Below are 24,353 nucleotides of genomic sequence, written 5' to 3' on the forward strand. Positions count from 1 at the left end.
AATGTCCCTTTTTCGTCGCCTAGTGACAGCAACAAACTCATTACTACGATCTTCAAGAGCATCTCCATTTTCATTGGTGACTTGAGAAGTACCATTATCAAGGTCTTCATTACCCTCGTTTTACTGGTACCATTAGTAATATTGGACTTAACTGGAGCATTTTTATTGGGTTCATACACGTTTTGATTATCTTCCACACCAGCTGAGCGAAGGTTTACATTTCTTTTAAACGATGTTTTATCCAGGTTTTTCAGAGGACCTTTCTTGTCACTATTACCACTAATTGCGAAGACATTACCTTCAATTTCATTACTAGATAAAACTGATGATTTTTCAGATAAACGATCATCCCAGCAAGGCAGTTTTAAAGAACTATACGGGGTTTCTCTTGTTGACATCTTCGCCATCTCGAAAATACTTGATTTTAGAATCTGAACCTCATCTCTAAGTTTTTTAATTTCGATCATTAGAGGAGACACAGCCTTGTCGACCATTTTAACAGATTGGAAAATTCATCACTATTCAAGAGAAGAATATTGTGGAAGATAATAGAAGAAATGGAATAGGGAAATTTAGAATGGAAACAAGGAAGGAGATGAGAAGGAGAATGGACGTACGTAGGTGCTAGGGGAGACTCAATTATAGACTATGGGAATGTTAACGAAGAGGCGTGGGAAGAAATAGTGAGTTTCAAAGTGGGGGAAAGATTAGAATCAGACCACATGCCACTAGAAATAAAACACAAAAGAAAAGAGCAAGAGTACGAAAAACAAGAGAGAAGAAACGAAAGAAAAGAAATAGAAAAAGAATATGGGATGAAGAGGGAATTGAAAGATACAGACGTAAACTATAAAAAAAGAAATTCGAAGTAAAAGAAGAAATAGAAGCTACGGAAAATAAAGATGTGGCAAGGGAGGAATAATGGATGGAACGGAGAATGTAGTGAGTTGAAGAGAAAGGCAAGGAAAAAATTAAGAAAATGGAAGAATAACAGGGGAAGGAAAGAAGAGTACTTAAAAGCAAAAGAGAATTATAGGAGAAAATGCGAAGAAAAGAAAAAATAAAAACGAAAAGAAGAACAGAAGACAATAAAGTCCCTCAAAACGAAAGAAGTATGGAGATATATGAACAAGGAACGGAGAAGGGAGACTGAAATCAATAGGAAAATCAAAATACATGAATGGAAAAAACACTATGGAATTATTGGTAGGTGAAGTAGAAAGACTGAAAAGAGAGAAAAGCACCAGGAGGCGATGGAATCTACAACGAAGCGTGGATGCGGCAGTTAGTGGGAAGAGAAATTAGGAAAAAGGGTGGACGAATGTACGCATTGTTCATAGATTTCAAAGCCGCGTTTGATAGCGTCAATAGAGAGAAAATGTGGGAGTATTTAAAGAGAAAGGGAGTAGATGCGTACCTGGTAACGAAAATGGAAGAAATATATGAAGAAACAGTAAGTAAGGTGAAAGTGAATGGAATAGAGAGCGAGAGTTTTTATGCAAATAGAGGAGTGAGACAAGGATGCCCACTCAGCCCCGCATTGTTTGCAGATTATCTAGGAGATATACATGAAATGTTCAGAAAAGCACGGACAGGAGGGGTGGTAGTGGGTAAAGAGAAAGTGTGGTCGTTGGCGTACGCAGATGATTTGGTGATTGTGACAAAGAAAAGAAAAGAAATGAAAACAATGATTAAAAGTTTCGAGAAGTACGTACAAAAAAAAGAATTGGAATTGAATTTGGAAACAACAAAAATTGCGGTGTTTGGGAAGAGAGTGAGAAAGGAGAAGGAAAAGTGGGCCTGGAGAGGGAAGAAGATTGAACAGGTGAAAGAATTCCAATACTTAGGATATACATTAAAGAGCATTAAAAATATGGCGCACATTCATGAAATGGTCCGAAAAGCGAACAAAGTGATAGGAATTGTATGGGGAATACTAGAAATTTGGACATGATTATAAGAGAAGAATAATGATGTTTGACAGTTTGACCAAAAGTGTATTTATGTACGTAGCTGAGATTTGGGGATGGAGGGAATATGAAGAAATAGAGTGCAAAAAAAATACTTAAAATGCACATTGGGATTGGAAAAGTATACGCCGGGGTATATAGTGAGAGAAGAAACAAAAAGGAAAAAATGAGAGTGGAAGCGGGTAAAAGGGCAGGAGGGCGGTTGGATTTGAAGAGAAGTTTAATGAGAGAGGCGATTGTAAAAAATTGCAAGAATGTTGGAAAGAAATAAGAAAGGAAGGGTGAAAACATGGTTGGAACGAAAGAGACAAGTATTATGAAGGAAAGGGATATGCGTGTGAAGAAATCGAGAGAATGAGAAAAATGGGAAGGAGTATGAAAAAAGAACTGAGTGTAAGAGATAAAGCTATAGATAAGCAAGAACGTAGATCAAGAATATCGGAGTCTAGATATAATGCAGAGTATAGAAAAATAGTAATGGATGAAGTACCAAAATACACACAGAGAGAGAGTATAAAGGAGAAAAGAATGATGGCGAGATTTAAGTGTGGAAATGAAGAGAAAGAGAATAATTTTTGGATGGATGAAACTGACAGAAGGTGTAGGATTTGTTGGAGAGAGGGAGAAACAATAGAGCACATGCGGGAAGGACGTGACGGATTGTGAGAATCGGAGGAAAGTAGGGAAGAAGTACTAAACGAGGATGGAAGAAGACTGGACTTGATGAAAGAAGTACGGAAGATAAAGCAACTAAGGCAAGCAGAAAGAATAGAACAATTATTATTATATAAAACTCCAATATTTATTTATTTTATTTATTTTTATTGATTTATTTGTATTATGTAGATTAAGTTAATCCTTACTGGGAATCTTATTAAGCCTGTGAGGCAAATAATAAATTAATACTACTACTAAAATTAAAAATAGTCTACTGGCAAAATTTTTCACTTACAAAAATAAAGTAAGATGAGTTACTTCAAAATTTTCATCTGTTCTTTCATTCTTTATCATTTAATTAGGAGTTAAATTTTAACATCCACTACGACAAAAATTTCATAAACTTGCACAGAGCCGAGGGACCCATGAAATATCTTCATTTATTAAAGCATAAATAGTTAAATATCTGGGTTTCAGTTCAAACAAAACATTTGAGTCACAAAGTTAATTTCAATTTACATTTGAAGCTTATTAACTACTGCTTTGTTTGAATTTACGTTCATTAGTGACAATTATGCGCATTTTGATTTGTTGCGCTATTGCACCAGATAATTGCATTAAATCTGAAAACACATCCGATATAGCTATTGTTACCATTTTTTTTTTGTTCAAGGTTACTTTAGTTGTCTTATCGTACCTATTAAGTTCAGTTAATTGTAAATAAGATATCTCGAAACGAATACTTATATGTATGTATATATATATTTGCTTTTTCTAAAATATTTTTTAAAAATTGATTTAACGTCCGAAAACAGCAATTTATGTTCGTCGAGCCCGAAAGTTGAGCCGTAACTTAGAATTCGGGCTAAGGCATGTACGTATAACCAGAAACGCAGTTCGTGTAATTTTAATTAACGTTTATGTTCATAATTCCGTGTGATACGAAAATCGATGATTAAGTCAGGTTTGCGTCTTCTCATTTCATTTCATTTCCAACCAAAATTAAATTAATTAACAACATCGTATACCTCCAATTTGTGTGTAGAGAAAGATAATAACGTACTTAGTCATATAATATTAACATGTTGTTTACATTACCTACTCAACGCCGCAATCTATTTAAAGTACACTTTGATTTTTATCACATGCGACGTCAAACTGCCACAGGATGTTGAAATTATATTAGTACCTACCACATCCATGAAAGCTTTGTTGCATTTTCTGCTTTAAGGCCTTCAGCTAACAGAGAGGCAATGTAAATGTAAATGTTAGTTTTATATGCTGAGCTGTAAATGTAATTATGAAACATATTTTTGTTTCAACTTGTGAAGCTTTTGCTTTTTCAATTGCAGGATTTGGATGTATTATATTAATTATGAAACATACTATAAACCCCTTAAAACGAGGTCAGCAAAAATCGAAAACACGTCGTTTGTGAGTGGAACATGCATACTATGATATATCTATAACTATAATACGATTCATCTTGATGAAATGTTTTGTTATGAATTTTTATTTTAATTTAAACGCAATTTTAATTTTTTTTTAGCTTTAGTACCTAAACCCTAAAGTATAAATTTGTCAGCTTCATTTTTGATAATAAATTTGTTGTAAAAGTCATAAAATGTAGCTACTGTCTACAATTAACGTGCAACGCCGAAACCTTCAAAAATAGGAAACTGGGTAATGGGAATCCAGGGGAACTAATTTCAAAACCTAAATAAAGTTTCCTTAATACCTTACATTTAGCACACTGCGTCGTTCTAGTTTTACAAATCCATTTTACTAAGCATATTCAGGCGGAGGACAATAAAATTAGGTCATTCATAATCCGAGCGTGTCATCCTGACTTTTATACCCGAAAGATAAAACGCGATTACAACAAATGCCAACAGTTTACTTAAAGTGATTGATAACCCTTCAAAAAAAAAAGAAAAAAATAGCAGCCGGCAAGCCAGGTCTTGTGACTGTGTAAAGATAATTTTTATCTAAATTACCACAGAAGCTAGTTGAAACTGAAGCTTAACGACCTCCGGATAAGCACAACGAACTATAAAGGTAACCCTGTTTTTATTATCTGATGAATAAATTTTGTAAAACGTGAAAATTACAATAGGAATCCCCCAGGAGCTGCACAGATAATTGCTGGTGATTGAAACCTCATTGTGAATGCGTCCCGACGCGACGCTACACAATCGATGAACGGGAATTTCCGTTTAAATTTGCAACAGCGTTTGGCCTTCGGGCATTATAAGATTTTTAGGAGTAGGTCATCTTGACGTATTAGTTCTCAAAGGAATCGGTCTTTGAACAAATTTTGCCTTTTTAATTTCTGTTTTGCGTACAACTGTAGCGTAGCTTGTTGGTTTAAAGACATTCGTCAGAGTTTAAATAAATCAGTGTATTAACCAGGTTTTTTTGGAGAACAGACAATATTTGGCGAAGTAAAATATTTGTGCGTGTATTTTATTGATAGCATTGATAAATACCAAAGGCAAACACGTTCTCAGCATTTGTTCACAATGTCACGGTTTATTCAAATGCCATAAAAATGTGTGCTTTATGTGATCGTAAAACAAATAAAATATATGCTGTCGACAAGGAATAAAAATACAGAGAAGTTTACAGAATCAATAATTGAAGCAGAGTTAAAAGTTACCTTGATACATCGAGGTACTGTACATATGTTTAAATAATATGAAAACTGTACGTTACTAGTAAAATTGGTCAAAAAAATCGAATTCGTTTCGACTCTCTAGCAAAAACACAAACTTAAAATAACAGTTGATTATTAAGAAGTAAGAGAGAAAAATTAGAGATTCAAGGGTTTTTTGATGGTTAATTATCAGTATTCTTGATTTTTATGGTAATAAATGGGAAGTAAGTTTCAAATACAACATCCAGGTAAATTGAAAAATTTTACAAACTTACAATGACCTCAAAACGTCTGCAAGATTTTAAACCATTCGATTTTGCAGTTACTGCTTTAATCAATAATGTAAATTGACTCAATTACTAATTTTTTTCAATCATCCTGCAAAATATATACATACATATTTTGCATGTTTTGGATAAGATTTATTCGGCAAAATTTTGTGGTTAAGAAATTACCATGCTTAGGATAACTTTAAAACATCTGAAACATTTTTCAAAACATTTAGTATTGTAGATTCAAAATTAAATTGTAAAATGACATTCATAATACACATATAAAATTTCACGACAATCGGTGTAGTAGTTTCGGAGATTATCTGTCTAACAAAACTCGTCACGGACGGCGGACAGACAGACAGACAGACGGAAACGAGAGACCCATTTTTTCGTATTCTAGCGGTCATGTCATGTCATGACTCATGGAGAAAACATACAAATGACCATTGGCCCGATGGACTTGATTACAATACTTTCTTAATTTACGATCGAGAAGTAATATTGAAATTATTCGGTTACAAGTGAAATATTTTTTTAAAGATAAACTTTGTTATCTTTTAAATTTAATGTGTTCAGCTAATATTTGACCTAGATGTGTGGTTAGCTGGGAGCTTTCTTCCAAACTTGCTGGAGAGTGTAAACAAGACTTCGTGAAAATTCACGGTCAACCTTAAGTAAATAAACAAATAAAAAAAACAAATAAATAAATAAAAATAAGTAAACAAAGTTTTTTACAGCATATTAAGTCGGCAGTTGCTTTTTTTCACTTTTTTCTTCTAAAATAAATATTAATTACTCCTATTAAAAATAATGAAAAAGTAAGTTCTCTTCACTGGATTCTGATTCTTTCTTAATTCTTAAATTAAACAGAAAAATTAAATTAATGTAAACTGTATTAGAGAAGCTGATTTCGGCAATTTTAATAATAAATGGGCCTAATAAATTAATATTTGATGCGAATAGTTTAATAAAATAAACATACAGTTCTGAAAATTATGACAACGATAATATCGCTTACAATGTTCCCTATAAGATAATCTTAAAATTAAACCTCATTATGTCTATAATAGCATTATGGTTAATTATTTTTTTCGTGTAATTTTATTCTTAACTTCTTTCAATGAACCGTTTAGTTTTTTATCCGAAAATACCTATCAACCTAAAGAATAATAATTTAATTTCATCACTGTATTCAACCGCTCGTGCACGATGTAACAAGTGTTTTAAATATTTTCTCAATATTTTGATATTATTCCCGTTTACAGTATCAAAAATTTCTCCTAGTTTCACCATATTTGCTACCAATTCTGGAGGAGGTTTTATAAAAAGACTTTCTTCAGGGAGTTGGTCGGTCCAAGTAGATGTTGTGGCTTGGTTTCTGACAGAAAAAAAAAATAACTTTTAGTCGATGGAAGATCCTGTTAAATGTTCAACGGCATCAAAATGTAGGTCGTTTAATTCAATTGATGCTGATTCACTTTATATTTTATTGATCTTTTTTTGTTCTTGAGGGGCAGTGTATTCTAAATCAACTAACGCACTCACTCCAGAAATCACGATTAAAGATGCATCGATTTCTTGATTTTCATTGTTTTCTGATAGAGAAGATAAACATTTTCCACTAAGAATAAGCACTTCAATATTTTCTGTGGATGCATGAAAGGTGTCATCTTTTTCAACATTGCCACCTACAGAAAGAGCACCTTAAATTTTACTCAGAATATTATTTCTTAACCTGTATTTCACTTCCAAAGCATTTGCATGATCGTGGAGCCCACCAAAGAACTGTTCCAAAACGTCTCAATTTAGTTTATATGTCAGAACATATTTGACAACAAATTTTTCACTCATGTTTTTATATAATAGTTCTAAAGCATTGTTACTCTGAATAGTTCCCTTTTAAAAAGACAATAAAAATGATTTTCTTTTAACCCTCATAGCACCCATTGCAGTAGACATTTCATCTAGAATCTTTTCTTGTATATCTAACTCAATTCCAAAAGCCTTTGCTTTTGCTGTAGAGTCACTTTCAGGCACTCTCACATTAAAGCAAAATTTGCAAGAAAACAAATTTTAGCTCCAAAAAGTTACCATAAAATTATTATTACCAGCTTGCAAAAAGGTAGCACACTCTATCCAGTTTCCACTATGATTAAAAATTCCCACCGCTTAATTGATGCTGAAAGAGATTTGGAATAAAGTTTTGCAGCGAGTTTGACTTTCTGTCGTTGGAGACCTTCCACTGTTAAATTGACTATAGTAATCTTATTCGCCATATTAAGGTCTGATTTAGAAGTGAAACTCAGTTTGAAAATCAGCTCCTTATTTTTCTCTGAGCATAAAACCGTGATCCACAAAATGATTCCTTTTCAATTTAAGGAAATGAGGTACATCCGCAAACACAAAAATCTTATGCTCATTGATGCCTAGTTCATTATATAATGCTTTGTTACTGAATCCCAAATCAGAAACTATAGCACAGTTGTAAAAACCCGCAACTTCTACACATTTAAATAATGTTATTTATTATTTCCTTTCTCATGTTTTAGTTAAAATTGAAATATATGGATTGATTCGATGAACCTATCTGGCCTCTCATTATCATAACCTGTATGTTTTAAATGGTTTTAAAATGTCATCTCCAGCTTTGACATAACCAAGTATATGCTTCCCTAATTTTTGTTTTATTGAATAATAAGACGCATATTTCTCTAAGTTGATCATTTCAGCCTATTTAATAATGTTAAGTACTTGTTTTAGACTACCCGGCCTGATTTTAATTTTCCTTGTCCACTACCTAAGTGTCGAGACACTTGGAAATGGATGTCGCTTTTTAAGGAGTAGTAATCTATAAGCACGGGTCCAGCTGAATATATGGTAATTGCTCGGGAGATGTCTTCAACCGTCAATATTGGTCGTTTATGGGAATTTTTTTATTTGTTTGAGGGTGAACAATGTCCTTAAAACTTTATTTTCCTGGTTCAATTCTTTATTTTCTTTTTCAAGAAAAATAAGTTATTATTTGAAGTGTCTGTTTCAGTGTTTGTAGAAACAAAACAATATACATACTTAACTCTGTACAAAAATCATATCCCTTTCTCCCTAAGAGCAACAGAAAAAGGCAGAACCATAAAAAATATTGAAATCCATAAATGTCCTTATAATCTCAACCGAGACAATGATTATTAACTGTCAAACATTTGGATGCTGACATTGGATGCAATTGCCCGTTTATCTTCCCCCACATTGCCCAGAGCCGGCCAATCAGTTTCAGCTACGACGGTTTCCCCTATCACGTCTCTATAAAAATGTCACATCCACATTCTTCCCGCCAGAAGAGTATCGCCTCTGGTATGGTTGACATACTGAGTTACTGTGCTCTTTTGCCTTATTCCCAATTTCTCAACTCTGCTCCTGAAGATGCCACTTACGAAAGTGTGCGAAACGTTGAGCCCAAAAACTCAATTAACACGGTCCCAACCCGGGAGACGAACATATATTTAAAAAATTAATAAAAATATACCCCACAGATTTAGAGATTGGAGGTATGTCGTCAAAAGTCACAGGAACCTCGTCTACATTTTTTTTTTGTTTCCATAAAGTAAGTTTTCAATAAATTTAAAAAAGTGGCAAACCCAACGAAGTCATTTCCAGGTATCACCCAACCTCGTCGAAGCTTTACGAAGTACCAGTAACTTAGTCAACACCTTGTCGTTCCTTAAAGCTGTCCAACTGTTTGAATGCATCTAGTCTGTTTTTTTTTTACCACTGTATATTGTATAAGTTTCAAGTCTCCTATTTATATAATATATATAACGTATCTAATGACCTCGTTGTTGATGCAACCAGATCTATTAATAAAAAAAATGTATGCTGAGTATAAAAAGAAGTTGTCAAGTGTGCTGCAGCAGCTGCTGTCTGTTAGTAACAAAGGTTCCATTTTTTTTTTTCAAAATTAGAATTACTAGCACACTCTATGCGCATATGCATAGTTTTAATAGCAAAATTTTACTCAAATTTTTTTTCATCTGGACTTCGATCATATGTCATATAAATGTACTTTGTGAGTTTTATTTAGACCACATAAAATTTTACCTTTGCTGTCGTTACTATGCCACGAAAAATTGGTAACTGATAAGATATATGGTTTGAGTACTTACTTTCGAATACACTCCGAGCAAGCAAAAATGGCATACCTAACTTTTAAAGCTGCCGTAGAATTACAATAAATGTATGAACTTCTGTCAAAATGTATTATGTATATATTGTACTTATGAATAAACACCTGTGTAAGTAGAGCCAGCAGGCTAGGTAGAATCACTTTCGGAATACCGTTGTATTATTATTTACCTGCCTACATATAAACAGTCCAATTTTCAGAACGGTTTCTCTTGACTCATCTTCAGCACGCTCCTGTGCAGGCGTTTATTTATAAGTGGAAGGCTAATAAATATTACTTGGCAGGTGGTGGGTTGCGTGCGAAAATTTTGGTTTTTTGCTAGGAAGCAAAGACTGTGAATATGGTTTATTGTGTTGAACAAGACACTTTCATTGTTATGTCTTGCTATTGCAGTGGGATTCATAAAAGAAGAGCATTCTGTAACCGCTTGTAAGCACGAATATCTGGCCAAATACCGTGATTTAATAATTCAAGAAACATCGTTAGACGCTCACATTAGAGATATAATCAACAGATTTGTTCGAACTGGCAGTGTCAACAAAGAGAAATCTCGTGGAAAACCTTCAGTATCTGAGGATGATTTGAGACGACTTGAGCAGAATCCGTAAACATCTTCAACAAAATTTTCTCAGCGGTCAACACGTCCTGTTGCAACATGAAATTCAACAATGGGCCTTGACAAAAGTATTACAGAGCATTGTTGAAATTAAAAAGCGAGTGAACACGTACCTTGAACAAAATGGTGAATATTTTCAACATTTACTGTCATGTTTAGCCACAATAAATTAGTTTCTTTTTATTGTAATGAATTAGTTTTATTTTTTAAAAAGATATGAAGCAATTAGACAACCAGGTGTACAGACGCGTTTGGTATTTGTCGTGCGTCCTTGGACATTTAGCACGATCGAAAACTGAGAGGCGGTACGTGTTCATGACCTACTTCGACCATATAATCATTTATAGAAATCCTGTACTTTATGCTGATATACATCTTTTTTTGTCTTTGTGTTAATAAATATATCCATTTGAATTATAATTCAGTTTGCCAATTTTTTCTTGTTGATACAAACCAAAAGCAGCTAACGTTCGTTATTAAACAAACTACACAATTAACACAGAATGGTAATGACATCAAAACACAGGTAATTTTATTCCTGCTGCGTTGTAATCCGTAATTCCGCAAGCACATTTGTAAACAAGTTACCCATCATGGCAACGTTATTTGATTTTTTTTATTTCTTGCCTGAGCGCATACAATTCATTGTGATGTATCCTTTATCAATCATTCCAGTGGCAATTAATTGAGTGGTCTGCTGTGGACTCCGTTAAATTCTAGTAAATACCGTTTTTAATTTCAGTCAGAGTAACAACCTCCCAGTATTCAAAAATTTCTCTTTAAGTAGTTCTAGTCGGTTACACAAATCCCCGTCTTCGATTTCTGTCTATTTTGTTCATTTATCTTCCCACTTCAGATAACACTTCTTCATAAACAAGACTAACTATCTTTAAGGAACGGTCAAAACCACGTCAAAGTTATGGAAAGCTCGCAAAAAGTAACAATTAAATGCGACTGTCACACAATTTTAAAGCAGAACGCGAACTACATTTCACAACTTTTTTCAGTAATTATATTTCGTAGTTTATCGGCGTTTCTCGTTTCGATTTGAACAATGTTTGTATCGAGTTCCGAGGGAATAAAATAAATTTTGTATCAACACGATTAGGTCAATTTGGAACCAAAAAGCCGTAAACGGATGACGCCTGATCAATACAGTGCAAGCGATAAAATAAATTTTGCCGTAGCCGCCAACAATGTGTTGAAATATTTCCGTGAAATATGTTCGAGATAACCCCCACACAAAAAGCGATTGATTTCCAAACTTCATTTACGTCCTGGCATTTATATCTTTCTTATAGGAAGGTTAATATTGTAGCAGTTTTTTTTTCTCGAGCTTTTAAAAGCAGTATATACATGTCGTTGCCAATTTGGTGATGACTTTTTCATTTAGGTTTGCAGCACATTTATAATGTTTGTTTGACGTGAAAACAAGAGCAAAATAAGCATTGAAGTTTCGGGAAAAGCTGCATTAAGAAAATTAGATCTATTAATTACTTAGCACTCTTTACAGTTTCTACAGATACTGCAGATAAAAATAATTGGCACTTTTGTTTAAAACTACCGATCCACGAGAAGTTTTGAAACTAATAAAAGAATAAGTAGGTTCGACTCGAACTGGACATTGACAACTATTCTAGCGAAGTTTACAAGAGTTGAACAGAGGAAAATTAAAAACTATTAACATTTGTAGCAGACAAAAATAGAGAACAAAGGACAACAAGAATATTTCATCTAGCAAAAATTCAACTTTCGTTCAAATTTGTCCAGATAATGACTGGCAAATTTTGATTTTCTCTTAAAGATTCATTGATACATGAAGTCTAGTAGTTCCGTTCTTGTTCTCAAAGAGGCGTTGTTAAACTTATAAGGAAACGGTTTATAAATTATATTCCAGATTAACAATAAGTTTTCTTTAAGAAAAGTTTTGGTACCCACTAGTACCACCATCACACTAACAGAAAACATCAATGAGTAATTGCTTTTGTCAACCTTAGGCTGTAGCAGTCTATTGACACAACGTCTAATATCCATTTATGTCAAAAATGACGAATATGTTTCAAGACCTTTACGTTTGCCCGCAAACAATTTTGCATTTTTTCCAACAGGAGAAAAAATTTACGTGAGAGTACTCAAGCACAACAATTTTTGCTTCTTTTTTCTTCGAAATCAGACGTTTTTGATCTAGATTTGAGCGTTCTTGACACACCCCTGGAGCATGTGCTGATTTCCTTACCCTTTTGAAAAAGCATCATGTGCTCGCGGTGGAGTAATTTACCGTTTCATTACATTACGGTTGAAACGCAGCTGTGAGAGTCTCCCGACGATCTCCACCCTTCCATCTCATCCACCTGTCTGATTCTATGAACATCCACCGGAAAGCCACTTATCGATCACGTGTCGTCGCTGCTAGCTCTGTTAAAATGGTAATATATTCCAAAGTCTCGGCTATATTTCACTGTGTATTATTTGGGGCGGGTAATTTCGCAGATCCGCAATTATTCTTAATTAGCTAGGCGACAAGGGAATAGGATGCCAGCCTGGACGGTGTTTTCGTCAACAATAAAGGCAGGATAGGTAAACAAACTATCGCAGGGAAGTTTGTTAGCAATGCGTGTCACAACTGGTTATGTAGAAATTAAGAACGTGTTGAAGAGAAATATTGCTTAATAATGTAGCACCACGGTGGATAGGGATAGTGTATTAATTGAACACCTCGCTGTGTAAATTAAATGCCACGGAACAATGGACACTGTATCAAATTAAATTAGTGGAAATAGAATATGTTGTATGAATTCAAACAACGATGGCAAAAATAAAAACTGTAAATATTAAAGTAACGTGTTGGAATAATTGGAACATTTACTGTTGCAGCAGCTTGTTATTTCTATGCAGATACTTAACAACAAAACCCGAAGTATACCAGATGTAACATATTACTAAGGGGCGCTTGAAAAACAAACGTTAAACATATGTTGCATGAATTTAGGTTTGTTATGTTGTGATTTTTATCAGTTTTATTAAAAATATTTTACTGCATGTAATTATGTACACACCTGACCAAAGTAGATTTTTACTACTCGTAGTTTAATCTATGAACATTTAGGACATTTGTGGGTTTAATTAAAAAAAAAAACCTGATTGAATTCACTGATTTAAAGCATAATTTCAAATTTATTAATCAATATTAGTATTAATAAAAGATAACCAAGTACACACTAGTCAGTATGCAACAAATAATGACTTATCTCCCAGAATTTCCATTCGTTACACAAAAGCTTGTTCAACAACTGATTTTTTTTTCAGATGTTAAAGGTCACACTTCAATATTTTATTCGACAATTGCGAATTCTTTTTAAATTAAAGTTATTTCGTTCAACTCCATCGACAAAAAAAGGCATGTAAATAGAAATTTAATGAAAAAATTTTAAAACGTCCTCCAGGCGAGATGAAATTAACTCTCTAAAATGGGAAAACATACAATAAAATAGCTTTTTTTTTATAAAAACATTCTTTTAGTGTTTGCTTTATAGAGAAAATACTTTCATAATCACACATTATCTTTCCATGTCCGACGATATTTTAAACATTTTCTTGCTACTGCCTCAGGTGATTTTGCTTTTACCAATTATATATTATGTTTATTTTTCATATCTCGACTGATTTAAAAGAAAAACCCTTTGGAGCATGTAAACAATGCAAAATATCTTAAAGCATGAGTCTTATTACTGTGTAAAACAACCATTAAATTTAGATGTAACTTAATATTAGATCAAGAGAATTCATGTTGAGAGTACACATAATCCAAGTGTAGTCACCTTGGCGATGACTTCGATTAAATTTATATCCGATTAACCTAAAGAACTTTTTCTGAACTCTTTCCAACAAACAAGAATCAACATTGTAGTAAGGCCGCCAAACGGGAGAACAGTACTCAAGATGTGGACAAACAAGGGAAACATATAAAGTTTTCAAGTACCAAGGTGATAACTGTTTACAATGACGCTATATATAACCTAACATATTCATCGCGTTGTTAAAAATTAATTGATAATGAGGCTTAAAAGTAAGTCTAGAATCAAAAATGACCCCTAGATCTTTCACCTCTTCAACTCTAGAAACTAAAGAATCACCAAGATAATAATCTGCTGTAATGATCGTTTTAATTTTACCGAAAGATATAATGTTACATTTCTTTATATTGAGGGGTAGCATATTAATAATGGTCCAGTTCTATAAACGTTGCAAATCCAATTGAAGATCAGAAGCATCATCATTATTTCTAATTGTCTTAAACAATTTAAGATCGTCAGCAAACATCAAAACCATGGAATATTTGAAGCAAGATGTTATATCATTAATAAATAATAAAAACAATATTGGGTCACAGTGTGAACCTTGAAACACACCTGAAGAAACTAAAAAGTATGCTAATTTACCAAATTTAAAGAGGAGAAGTCTATGGTTAACCCTATCGAATGCCTTGGCTTATATTTTGTCCACTTGTTCTTAATCTACGAAGTCTTCTTTTCCTAACAAGAAACTGAAGACAAAGTTAACCATCGTATTGTTCAAAGAAAATTATATATATTAAGAAAAAAAAAAGATTAAGTACGACCTACCCGTCCCGATCTCAATTGTGATGAATTTTTCATTCGTTGTTAGACCGAGGGGCGGAGCTTAATTGCAAATTACATATTTCCTTACAAAAATTTTACATTTAGAATATGTTTTAAGTTTCTTGTTGTGAAAAGAAGGCAACGAATGATAAAAAAAGGAAAATATAAACCCCGCCCACTCACCCTATCTCAATAGTGATGATTTTTTTTTATTCGTCGTGAGCCGGAAGGTGAAGCTTAGTTGCAAAATGCTTAAAAAAAAACTATACATTTCGAGTTAAAAAAAGCCAAAGATTAAGCCCCACCCGCCGTGATCTCAATTCAGATGAGTTTTTCATTCGTAAGTAGACCGAGAGACGGAGTTTAATTGCAAAATCCATATTCCTCTACAAAATTTTACCCTTTTAAAACATATTTCACCCGGTAATTTCTTGTGGAGAAATGAGGATTTTGCAAGTAAGCTTCGCTCCTCGGCTCACAATGCATAAAAAATCGTCACAATTGAGAAGGAGCGGGTGGGCGGAGCTTATATTTTTTCCCTTTGTTCTTAATATACGAAGTCTTCTTTTCCCAACAAGAAACTAAAGACAAGTTTAACTATCGCATTGTTAAAAAAAAACTATATACTTAAAAAAAATTAAGCACGTCCCAATCTCCATTGTGATAAAGTTTCCATTCGTTGTTAGACCCAGGGGCGGAGCTTAATTGCAAAATACATATTTCCCTACTAAAAATTTTACGTTTCGAATGTGTTTTGCATTTCTTGTTGTGAAAAGAAGGCAACCTATGACAAAAAAAGGAAAATATAAACCCCGCCCACCCACCCTATCTCAATTGTGGTGATTTTTTATTCGTCGTGAGCCGAGACGTGAAGCTTAATTGCAAAATGCTTATTTTTTATAAGAAAATGCTATGTGAAACATGTTACTAAGTTATCGTGTTCTTTAAAGAAAATTATACGTTTTGAGTACAAAAAAGCCAAAGATTAAGCCCCACCCGCCGTGTTCTCAATTCAAATGAGTTTTTCATTCGTAAGTAGACTGAGGGGTGGAGTTTAATTGCAAACTCCATATTCCTCTACAAAATTTTACCCTTTTAAAACATATTTCACATGATAATTTCTTGTGGATAAATGAGGATTTTGCAGCTAAGTTTCACTCCTCCGCACACTGTGAATAAAAAAAATCATTACAATTGAGAGGGGGCGGGTGGGCGGGGCTTATATTTTGTCTATTTGTTCTTAATATACCAAGTCTTCTTTTCCCAACAAGAAACTGAAAACAAGTTAGTCCAAGGGGCGGAGCGTAATTGCAAATTACTTATTTTCCTACAAAAATTTACCATTTTGAGCATGTTTTGAGTTTCTGATTGTTAAAAGAAGGCAATGTATATTAAAAAACAACAAAATATAATCCACCTGCAGCCTTTCCGCAAAGGCATCGTTCAAAAAACAACAATACTCTAATAAATTCGACAGAGTACACCTGTTTTTGCAAAAAACCATGCTTTTTATCGGACAACAGATTAACTGACATCCACTCTATTTTGCTTACAAATTAAAAAATCCAGCATTTTAGGAATTGCGGACTAATTGCAGCCCCCCCCCCCCCGTAGTTAATAATTAAATCACGTTTTCCCGATTTATAAATGGAAGTTACATAACTATTTTTCCATATCTCAGGAAACTTACATTCAAGCAAAGATAATTCAAACAAAGAACACTATGGCTAAGTAATCGTACAAATACACGTTTTTAACAAAAAGCTAGGAATGCCATCAGGACCAGGACTTAATGAAGATTTCTATCTGAGATATAATCCCTATTAGTTACCCTCAAATCGTTTACTTTCATCTTGGGACTAAAATTAAAATTATCCGCCAAATCGTAGTTATTATTCTTATCATAAACTGATGAGAAAAAATTTGCAAACAAATTGGAAACGTCTTGACCACCTGAAGAGGATATTTCATCAAAAAACATTTCATTCGGAATACCATTACAATCCTTTTTGTTTTTGATAAATTTCCAAAAATATGCCGGATCATTCAATATACAACCATCAACCTTGCGAAGATAGGAAGCAGAAAGACTGTCATTAAGTTCTTTGCAACCAGGTCTAACAGATTTAAAGTATAAATAATCCTCAAGGTTGCCAGAAACTTGAAATGCCGACTTTTTCGTTTTGTATAATTCAATTAATTCCTTATCGAACCATCTTGGGCATGACAAACAGTCAGTTCATAATTTAATTGTCCCAATCTATTCTGTAATTTTTATACCAAACTTATGACGGCTGGAACTTATTGCTAATTTTGCTATGTTTGAAATTTTTGCAAATTTAGAAGTTCTGTCGACTGTTAATTGCTCATTTTGACTCTTCATTAAATTTAATTAAATAAAGTTGACCTATCCTAGTGTAACAGGATAATTAGTCATAAAAGTTGAATAAACTTAACAGCAGGAATTTCTCGAAATTATCAGTAAAAAAACCCAAAAATGCGCTGGGTATTTTTACTGATAATTTTGGGAAATTGCTTGATTCAAAACACTATTTCTGTATAATCTTGCGAAGATATTATCTTTAAAACTAAATATTCTGCACCAAGGTAATCTGCAAGTTAATAACGTCAATTGACCTAGGGGTAACAATATCTTGTACAAAATAGATAAGGTATAACTATATAAGCTTACTCTATTCAACACTCCTAGACACGTCACTGTCACCATTTCTGAGTTAATATGGCTGGAAGTAGTAAGTGTATCAAAAACAAATTTGAAAATATTTTTTAACTTGTCAAAATTTATTACAATTTCAGCTACCTTTTCGTGGGTCAATTCCTGCATTGGGGACAAAACCGTCCCACCCATGGCCGTCCCGATGGGTTTCGATGCCCAAGGTCATCCCATTTACATTGAACGAGCCCACTTTAATAACGAATTGACCCCCGCTCACGTCGTTCCAGCAAGACGAGTCGCCTATGTACCTCACAATGGGAAAGAACATATCGTGGAAAATTATCAAGTGAGTATTTCCTGTTTTTACAAATTTCGGTTATACCAGGTTTTTGTAGCTTTTGTGTATAAACCTGAAATGGGTGCCAGCTCAAGGGGGACAAGTACCTCCAGGGGCGGTACAAACTGGACACAATAAGGATGGATCTCCGTTGTATGTGGGCAGAGTGTGTCATGGTGGGGCCTGGATTGTCGGAAAGGTGGTCAACTTTAATCGCTAGTCCTATTTCTGTGTAACATTTTTTTTTGTAGATACATCCAAAGTTTTCTGTTTGTTGCTTTCCTTGTCATGGTCAAGAGTTAACGGCCGATAAATACGAAGCCCTGGTGTGCCATATGTGAACATGGTTTCTTAGCAACAAAGAAGAGTCATTTAGAAGAAATGAGCATTCATTCTGCATTTTTTGTCTTCATATTTGCTTGTAACACACTTAGATTTATAATATACTTACTTTAAGACGAAACCACTTGCCTTTTACTCTTTTAGAATTAACAAACAAGCCGTTTTAATGTCCGAATGCGATAAGCGCATTTTCAAACAGTATTCTGATAGTTATGGTGGACTCTGGAGGTACAATAAAATGATGACTTGGTTGATTGTTGTTTTCAAAATTTTTGATGAAACAGCTAAAAATCCTGGTTTAAAAAAATTCCCGGTACAAGTTTTTTCCCGGAGCATAATTAAAACCGAAACGAGCACATATGGATCCCGCCAAACAACAAAATTCTACTTAGCACAATTAATTCTAGATTTTAGACATTATAACTTTTAAACTAAATACACAAATACATTATTACGTATTGTTTAAATTTGTCACATAATAAACCACATTTATAGTATAAAAGGGTTAAATTCTAGCTTCGGCTGGTAACACAGGAATGGAATCAGTATTGTAAATAATACAAAGCACAATCTCCGTAGAACTCCAACGACCTTTAAGCTCTAACAAACCATTAACAAAGTTATTAAGCCCAGAAACAAATTTGATAGGATGGATTTATTAACAATTATTTGTTGAAAATATAAATTATTACAAAATATTGTTAATACTAATAATTAAGCCATAATTATTTAATAATATGATATATTATCTCGGCTGAGCCTCATTCTCTCCACTTCATCGTCTAAATAATTCAATGATACCAAGTGTTGAAACGTATCGATTAATTATAGCTTTAAAAAACTTATACGATCGATAAAATGGCGCAATCATGTGGTGTTCGAATACTGAAATTGCTTACTTTTCTTTAATATCAATCCCACTGAACTATACACAGTGATCAAAAAATAACCAACCCATTTATTTTTCTGCTTATTGTTCTAAAATCTTAATTTTCTATACCCCTAAGCACATGTTTCTTGAAGGTTACGTCTAATATTTCTGGTTCCGAGTACTATAAAGAAAGATAATACAACCCGAGTTTTGGGAAAAAAGATCGGGCGAAGATGCCAACAGTTCTATAACCCAAATCAACTTTTCTGCGTAAACGATTAAAGAACAAATTTTATTGCACAGCTAAGTACGTAAGCAGGTTTTAAAATATTTAAAACATTCATTTAAGTACAAACCCCGACACAACTTGTCTGTTTCTTTAATGTGTTAAATACACCAAACCCTTCTACAACTTTCTTTTCGAGTTCTCTTCCTACATCAATTTTCAGAATTTCATGATCTTCAAAGCTTTTAGAATGGCAAGAATTTCTGGAATCTTTCTCATTCCTGAAATTTCTTAAATTTTTCCAATATTTATGATCTCTAATATCCTCAAGCATAGCGTATTTCTAAGAATTCTGGAATATCCAGGATCTCTAAAATCTCCAAATTTTCAAGATTTACAGAAACATTGAAAGAACCTTCAGAATCTTCAAAGTTTTCAGAATCCTGAGACTTCCTAAAATCTTTCACATCTTTGGAATTTATTAAGCTTTTGCAGTAATTGTGATTTCTAGGATGGTTTATAGTATATCTAGAATTTCTGAAATATCTAAGATTTTAAGGATCTCTAAAATCTGTAAAATCTCAAAAATTACAGAGATTTTGAAAATCTTTGAAACGTTTGGGAGAGTTTTCAAAATTTAAAAATCATCAACATCTTCAGAATGGTGAGAATCCCGGGAATTTATTGAGCTTCTGCAGTATTTGTGATTTCTAGGGTCCTTAATTAAGGTCTGTAGTATATCTAAGATTTATATATAGTAGGTATCTCTAAAATCTGTCAAATCTCAAAAATTACAAAGATTTTGAAAATTATTGAATCGTCAGTATAATCTTCAAAATTCAGATTTTTTAAGATCTTCAAAATAGTGAGAATCCCTGGAATTTTTCACATTTCTGTAATTTATTGAGTTTCCACAATATTTGTGATTTCTAGGATCCGAAAGATTTGTAATATATCTAGGATTTGTGGAATATTTAAGATGACTAAGATCTCTAAAATCTGTAGACTCTCAAAAGTCACAGGGATATTTAAAATTTTTCCTGAAATCTTTCACATCCCCGGAATTTATTGAGCTTCTACCGTTATTGTAATTTCTGGATGGTGTATAGTATACCTAGAATGCCTAAAATCTCTAAGATTTTTGGTATTTCTAAAATCTGTATAATCTCAAAAATTACAGGGATTTTGAAAATCTTTTAATCGTTTGTGAGAATTTTCAGAATTTCCGAATCTTCAAGGTTTCCAGAATAGTGAGAATCGCGGGAATTTATTGAACTTGTACATTATTTGTGATTCTTAGGGTCCTCAATTAAGCATATCTAGGATTTCTAGGACCTCTAAAATCTGTAAAATCTCAAAAGTTACAAGGATTTTGAAAATCATTAAATCGTTGCGTTGGTAGAATCTTAAAAATTTCACAATCTTCAAGATTTTTAAATCCCTGGAATATTTCGCATTTCTAGAAGTTATTGAGTTTCCATAGTATTTGTGATTTTTAGGATCCTAAAGATCTGTAACATATCTAAGAATCTGTCAAATCTCAAAAGTAGCAGGGATTTTTAAAATCTTTGAATCGTTTGAAGAATCTTCAGAATTTTTAAAGTCTTCAAAATCGTAAGAATCACTAGAATCTTTGCATTTCGGAAATTTATTGAGTTTCTAGAGTGTTTATGATTAATAGGATTTCTGCAATTTCTAGGATCTCCAAAATCTGGAAAATCTCAAAAGATACAATTATTTTGAAAATTTTTGAGTCATTGGAAAAATTTTTAGAATTTCATGAATTCATGATCTTTAATGTTTTCAGAATGGCAAGAATCTCTGGAATCTTTAATCCCAGAAACTTCTTGAATTATATCATATATTAGGCATAGAGTATGTACATTTAAGATGTCTGAAATATCAAAAAAACTCTAAAATATGCAAATTCTCAAGATTTACAGAAAACTTTGAATCCTTTAAAGAAATTACAGAATCGCGAGACTTCCTAAAATCTTTCATATCTCTGGAATTTATTAAGATTCTACTGTAATTGTGATTTTTAGAATGGTTTGTAGTATATCTAGAATGCCTGAAATCTCTAAGATTTTTAGTATTCCAAAAATCTGTAAAAGCTCAAAAAATACAGGGATTCTGAAATTTTTTTAATCGTTCAGGAAAATTTTCCTAATTTCAGAATCATCAGGGATTCCAGAGTAGTGGGAATCCCGGGAATTTATTGTGGTTCTACAATATTTGTGAGTTCTAGGGTCCTGAATTAAGTATATCTAGGATTTCTAAAGATTTCGAAAACCATTCAATCTTTAGTAGAATCTTCAAAGTTTCAGAATCTTCAAGATCTTCAAAATCGTGAGATTCCCTGGAATATTTCGCATTTCTGGAATTTATTGAGTTTTCACAGTATTTGTGATTTCTAGGATCCTAAAGATCTGTGATAGTCTAGGATTTGTGGAATATCAAGGATTTCTAAGATCTCTAAAATCTGTAAAATCTCAAAAGTTGCAGGGATTTTAAAAATCTCTTAATCATTGTAAGAATCTTCAGACTTCTCAAGGTCTTCAGAATCCTGAGAATCTCTAGAACCTTTCGCAATTCTGAAATTTATAGAGCTCCTACAGTATTTATGATTTATAGGATTTCTGAAATTTCTAGGATCTCCAAAATGTATAAAGCCTCAAAAGATGCCCCTGATTTTGGAAATATTTGAATCATTGACAGAACTTTCAGAATCTTCAAAGTCTTCAGAATCGTGAGACTTCCTGAAGTCTTTCACGTCTCCGGAGTTTATTGAGCTTCTACAGTAATTGTGATTTCTAGAATGGTCTATAGATACCTAGAATGTATGAAATTTCTAACATTTTTAGCATTTTTTAAATCTGTAAAATATCAAAAATTACAGGGTTTTTGAAAATCTTTTAATCGTTTGGGAGAACTTTTATACTTTCAGAACCTTCAAGGTTTCAAGAATAGTGAGAATCCCGGAAATTTATCGAGCTTTTAGAGTGTTTGTAATTTCTAGGATCCTAAAGATCTATAATATATCTAGGATTTCTAAGATCTTTAAAATCTATAAAATCTCAAAATCCCTAGAATTTTTCGGATTTCTGGAATTTACTGAGCTTCAACATTATTTATGATTTATAGGGTGTCTGCAATTTCTAGGATTTCCCAAATGTGCAGAAACCCCAAAAGATGCAGGGAATCATTGAAAGAAACTTCAGAATCTTCAACGTCTTCAAAATCGTGAAACTTCTTGAAATCTTTCACATCACCGAAATTTATTGGGCTTCTACAGTAATAGTGATTTCTAGGATCGGCTATAGTGTATTTAGAATTTCTGAAATATTTAAGTTTTTTAGAATCTCTAAAATCTGTAAAATCTCAAAAATTACAGGGATTTTGAAAATCTTTGAAACGTTTGGGAGAATTTTCAAAATTTCAAAATCTTCAAGGTCATCAGAATGGTGAGATTCTCAGGAATTTATTGAGCTTCCACAGTATTTATGATTCCTGGAATCTTTCCGATTTCTGGGATTTATTGAGTTTCCATAGTATTTCTGATTTCTAGGATCCTGAAGATTCGTAATATATCAAGGATTTGTGGAATATCTACGATTTCTAAGATCTCTAAAATCTGTAAAATCCCAAAAGTTACAGGGATTTTTAAGATCTTTGAATCGTTGGAAGAACCTTCAGAATTTTTAAGGTTTTCAGAGTAGTGAAAATCCCGGGAATTTATTGAACTTTTAGAGTATTTGTGATTTCTAGGGATCTCAATGAAGTAGGTATATCTAGAATTTCTAGGACCTCTAAAATCTGTAAAATCTCAAAAGTTAGAAAGATTTTGAAAATCATTGAATCGTTGGCAGAATCTTCAAGATCTTCAAAATCGTGAGAATTCCTGGAATCTTTCGAATTTCTGGAATTTATTGAGTTTCCACGGAAATTGTGAACTCTAAAATCATAAAGATTTGTAATATATTTAGGATTTGTTGAAAATGTAGCATTTCTAAGATCTCTAAAATCTCAAAAGTTAGAGGGATTTTTAAAATCTCGGACTTGTTGGAAGAAACTTCAGAATTTTCAAGGTCTTCAGAATCGTGAGAATCCCTAGAATCTTTTGCATTTCTGGAATGTATTGAGCTTTTATAATATTTATGGTTTATAGGATTTCTCCAAAATTTATAAAATCTCAAAGGACACAGGGATTTTGGAAATTTTTAAATCATTGGAAAAATTTTTAGACTTTCATGATTTTTAAGGTTTTCAGAATGGTAAGAATCTCTGGAATCTTTCTCATCCCTGATTTTTTTTTAATTTCTCCAATATTTATGATCTCTAATATCCTTAAATATATAATATATCTGGAATTTCTGAAATATTTAGGTTCTCTAAAATCTGTAAAATCTCAAAAGTTGGGAAGATTTTGAAAATCATTGAATCGTTCGTTGGTAGAATCTTCAAAATATTTCAGAATCTGGAATGTTTCGCATTTCTTGAGTTTATTGAGCTTCCACAGTATTTGTGTTTTCTAGGTTCTTTAAGATCTGTAATATATCTAGGATTTCTAAGATCTCTAAAATCTGTGAAATTTCAAAATGTTTAAATCGTTGGAGGACCTTCAGAATTTTCAAGGTCTTCACAATCGTGAGAATCCCTAGAATCTTTCACATTTCTGGAGTTTATTCAGCTTCTACAGTATTTATGTTTTATAGGATTTCTGCAATTTCTAGTATCTCCGAAATGAATCCAATTTTAAAAGATGCAGTGATTTTCGAAATTTTTAAATCCTTGGAATTTTTTGTAGAATTTCATGATCTTTAAAGTTTCAGAATCGCAAGAATCTGTGGAATCTTTCTCATCCCTCCAATATCTATGATCTCTAGTATCCTCAAACATATAGTATGTCTAAAATTTTTGAAATATC

At 32.9% G+C, this 24,353-nt stretch overlaps 2 protein-coding genes across 2 annotated transcripts in view; one reads left to right on the forward strand and one right to left on the reverse strand.

Moving 5' to 3' along the window:
- The window catches only part of LOC135125784 (metabotropic glutamate receptor 2-like), a 1,169,526-nt gene that overhangs the window by 523,198 nt on the left and 621,975 nt on the right, over window positions 1-24,353 (reverse strand). The gene's annotated exons all lie outside the window — the stretch shown is intronic.
- Window positions 17,701-18,450, forward strand: LOC135125616 (uncharacterized). The gene is made up of 4 exons (XM_064051257.1): window positions 17,701-17,726; window positions 17,791-17,996; window positions 18,046-18,186; window positions 18,239-18,450. The coding sequence occupies exons 1-4, from the start codon at window positions 17,714-17,716 to the stop codon at window positions 18,326-18,328; spliced, it is 450 nt and encodes a 149-aa protein (XP_063907327.1). The 5' UTR covers window positions 17,701-17,713; the 3' UTR covers window positions 18,329-18,450.

Source organism: Zophobas morio, unplaced genomic scaffold, assembly GCF_036711695.1.
Source record: "Zophobas morio isolate AGI-343-1 ecotype UQ-CSIRO unplaced genomic scaffold, CSIRO_AGI_Zmor_V1 ptg000009l, whole genome shotgun sequence".
Lineage (NCBI taxonomy): Eukaryota > Metazoa > Arthropoda > Insecta > Coleoptera > Tenebrionidae > Zophobas > Zophobas morio.

Excerpts from the sequence above, each read along its gene's own strand:
- LOC135125616 (XM_064051257.1), top strand. Across the intron at positions 17,997-18,045 it reads ATATCGTGGAAAATTATCAA|CTTTTGTGTATAAACCTGAA; the intron begins GTGAGTATTTCC and ends AGGTTTTTGTAG. Across the intron at positions 18,187-18,238 it reads GGGCCTGGATTGTCGGAAAG|ATACATCCAAAGTTTTCTGT; the intron begins GTGGTCAACTTT and ends TTTTTTTTGTAG.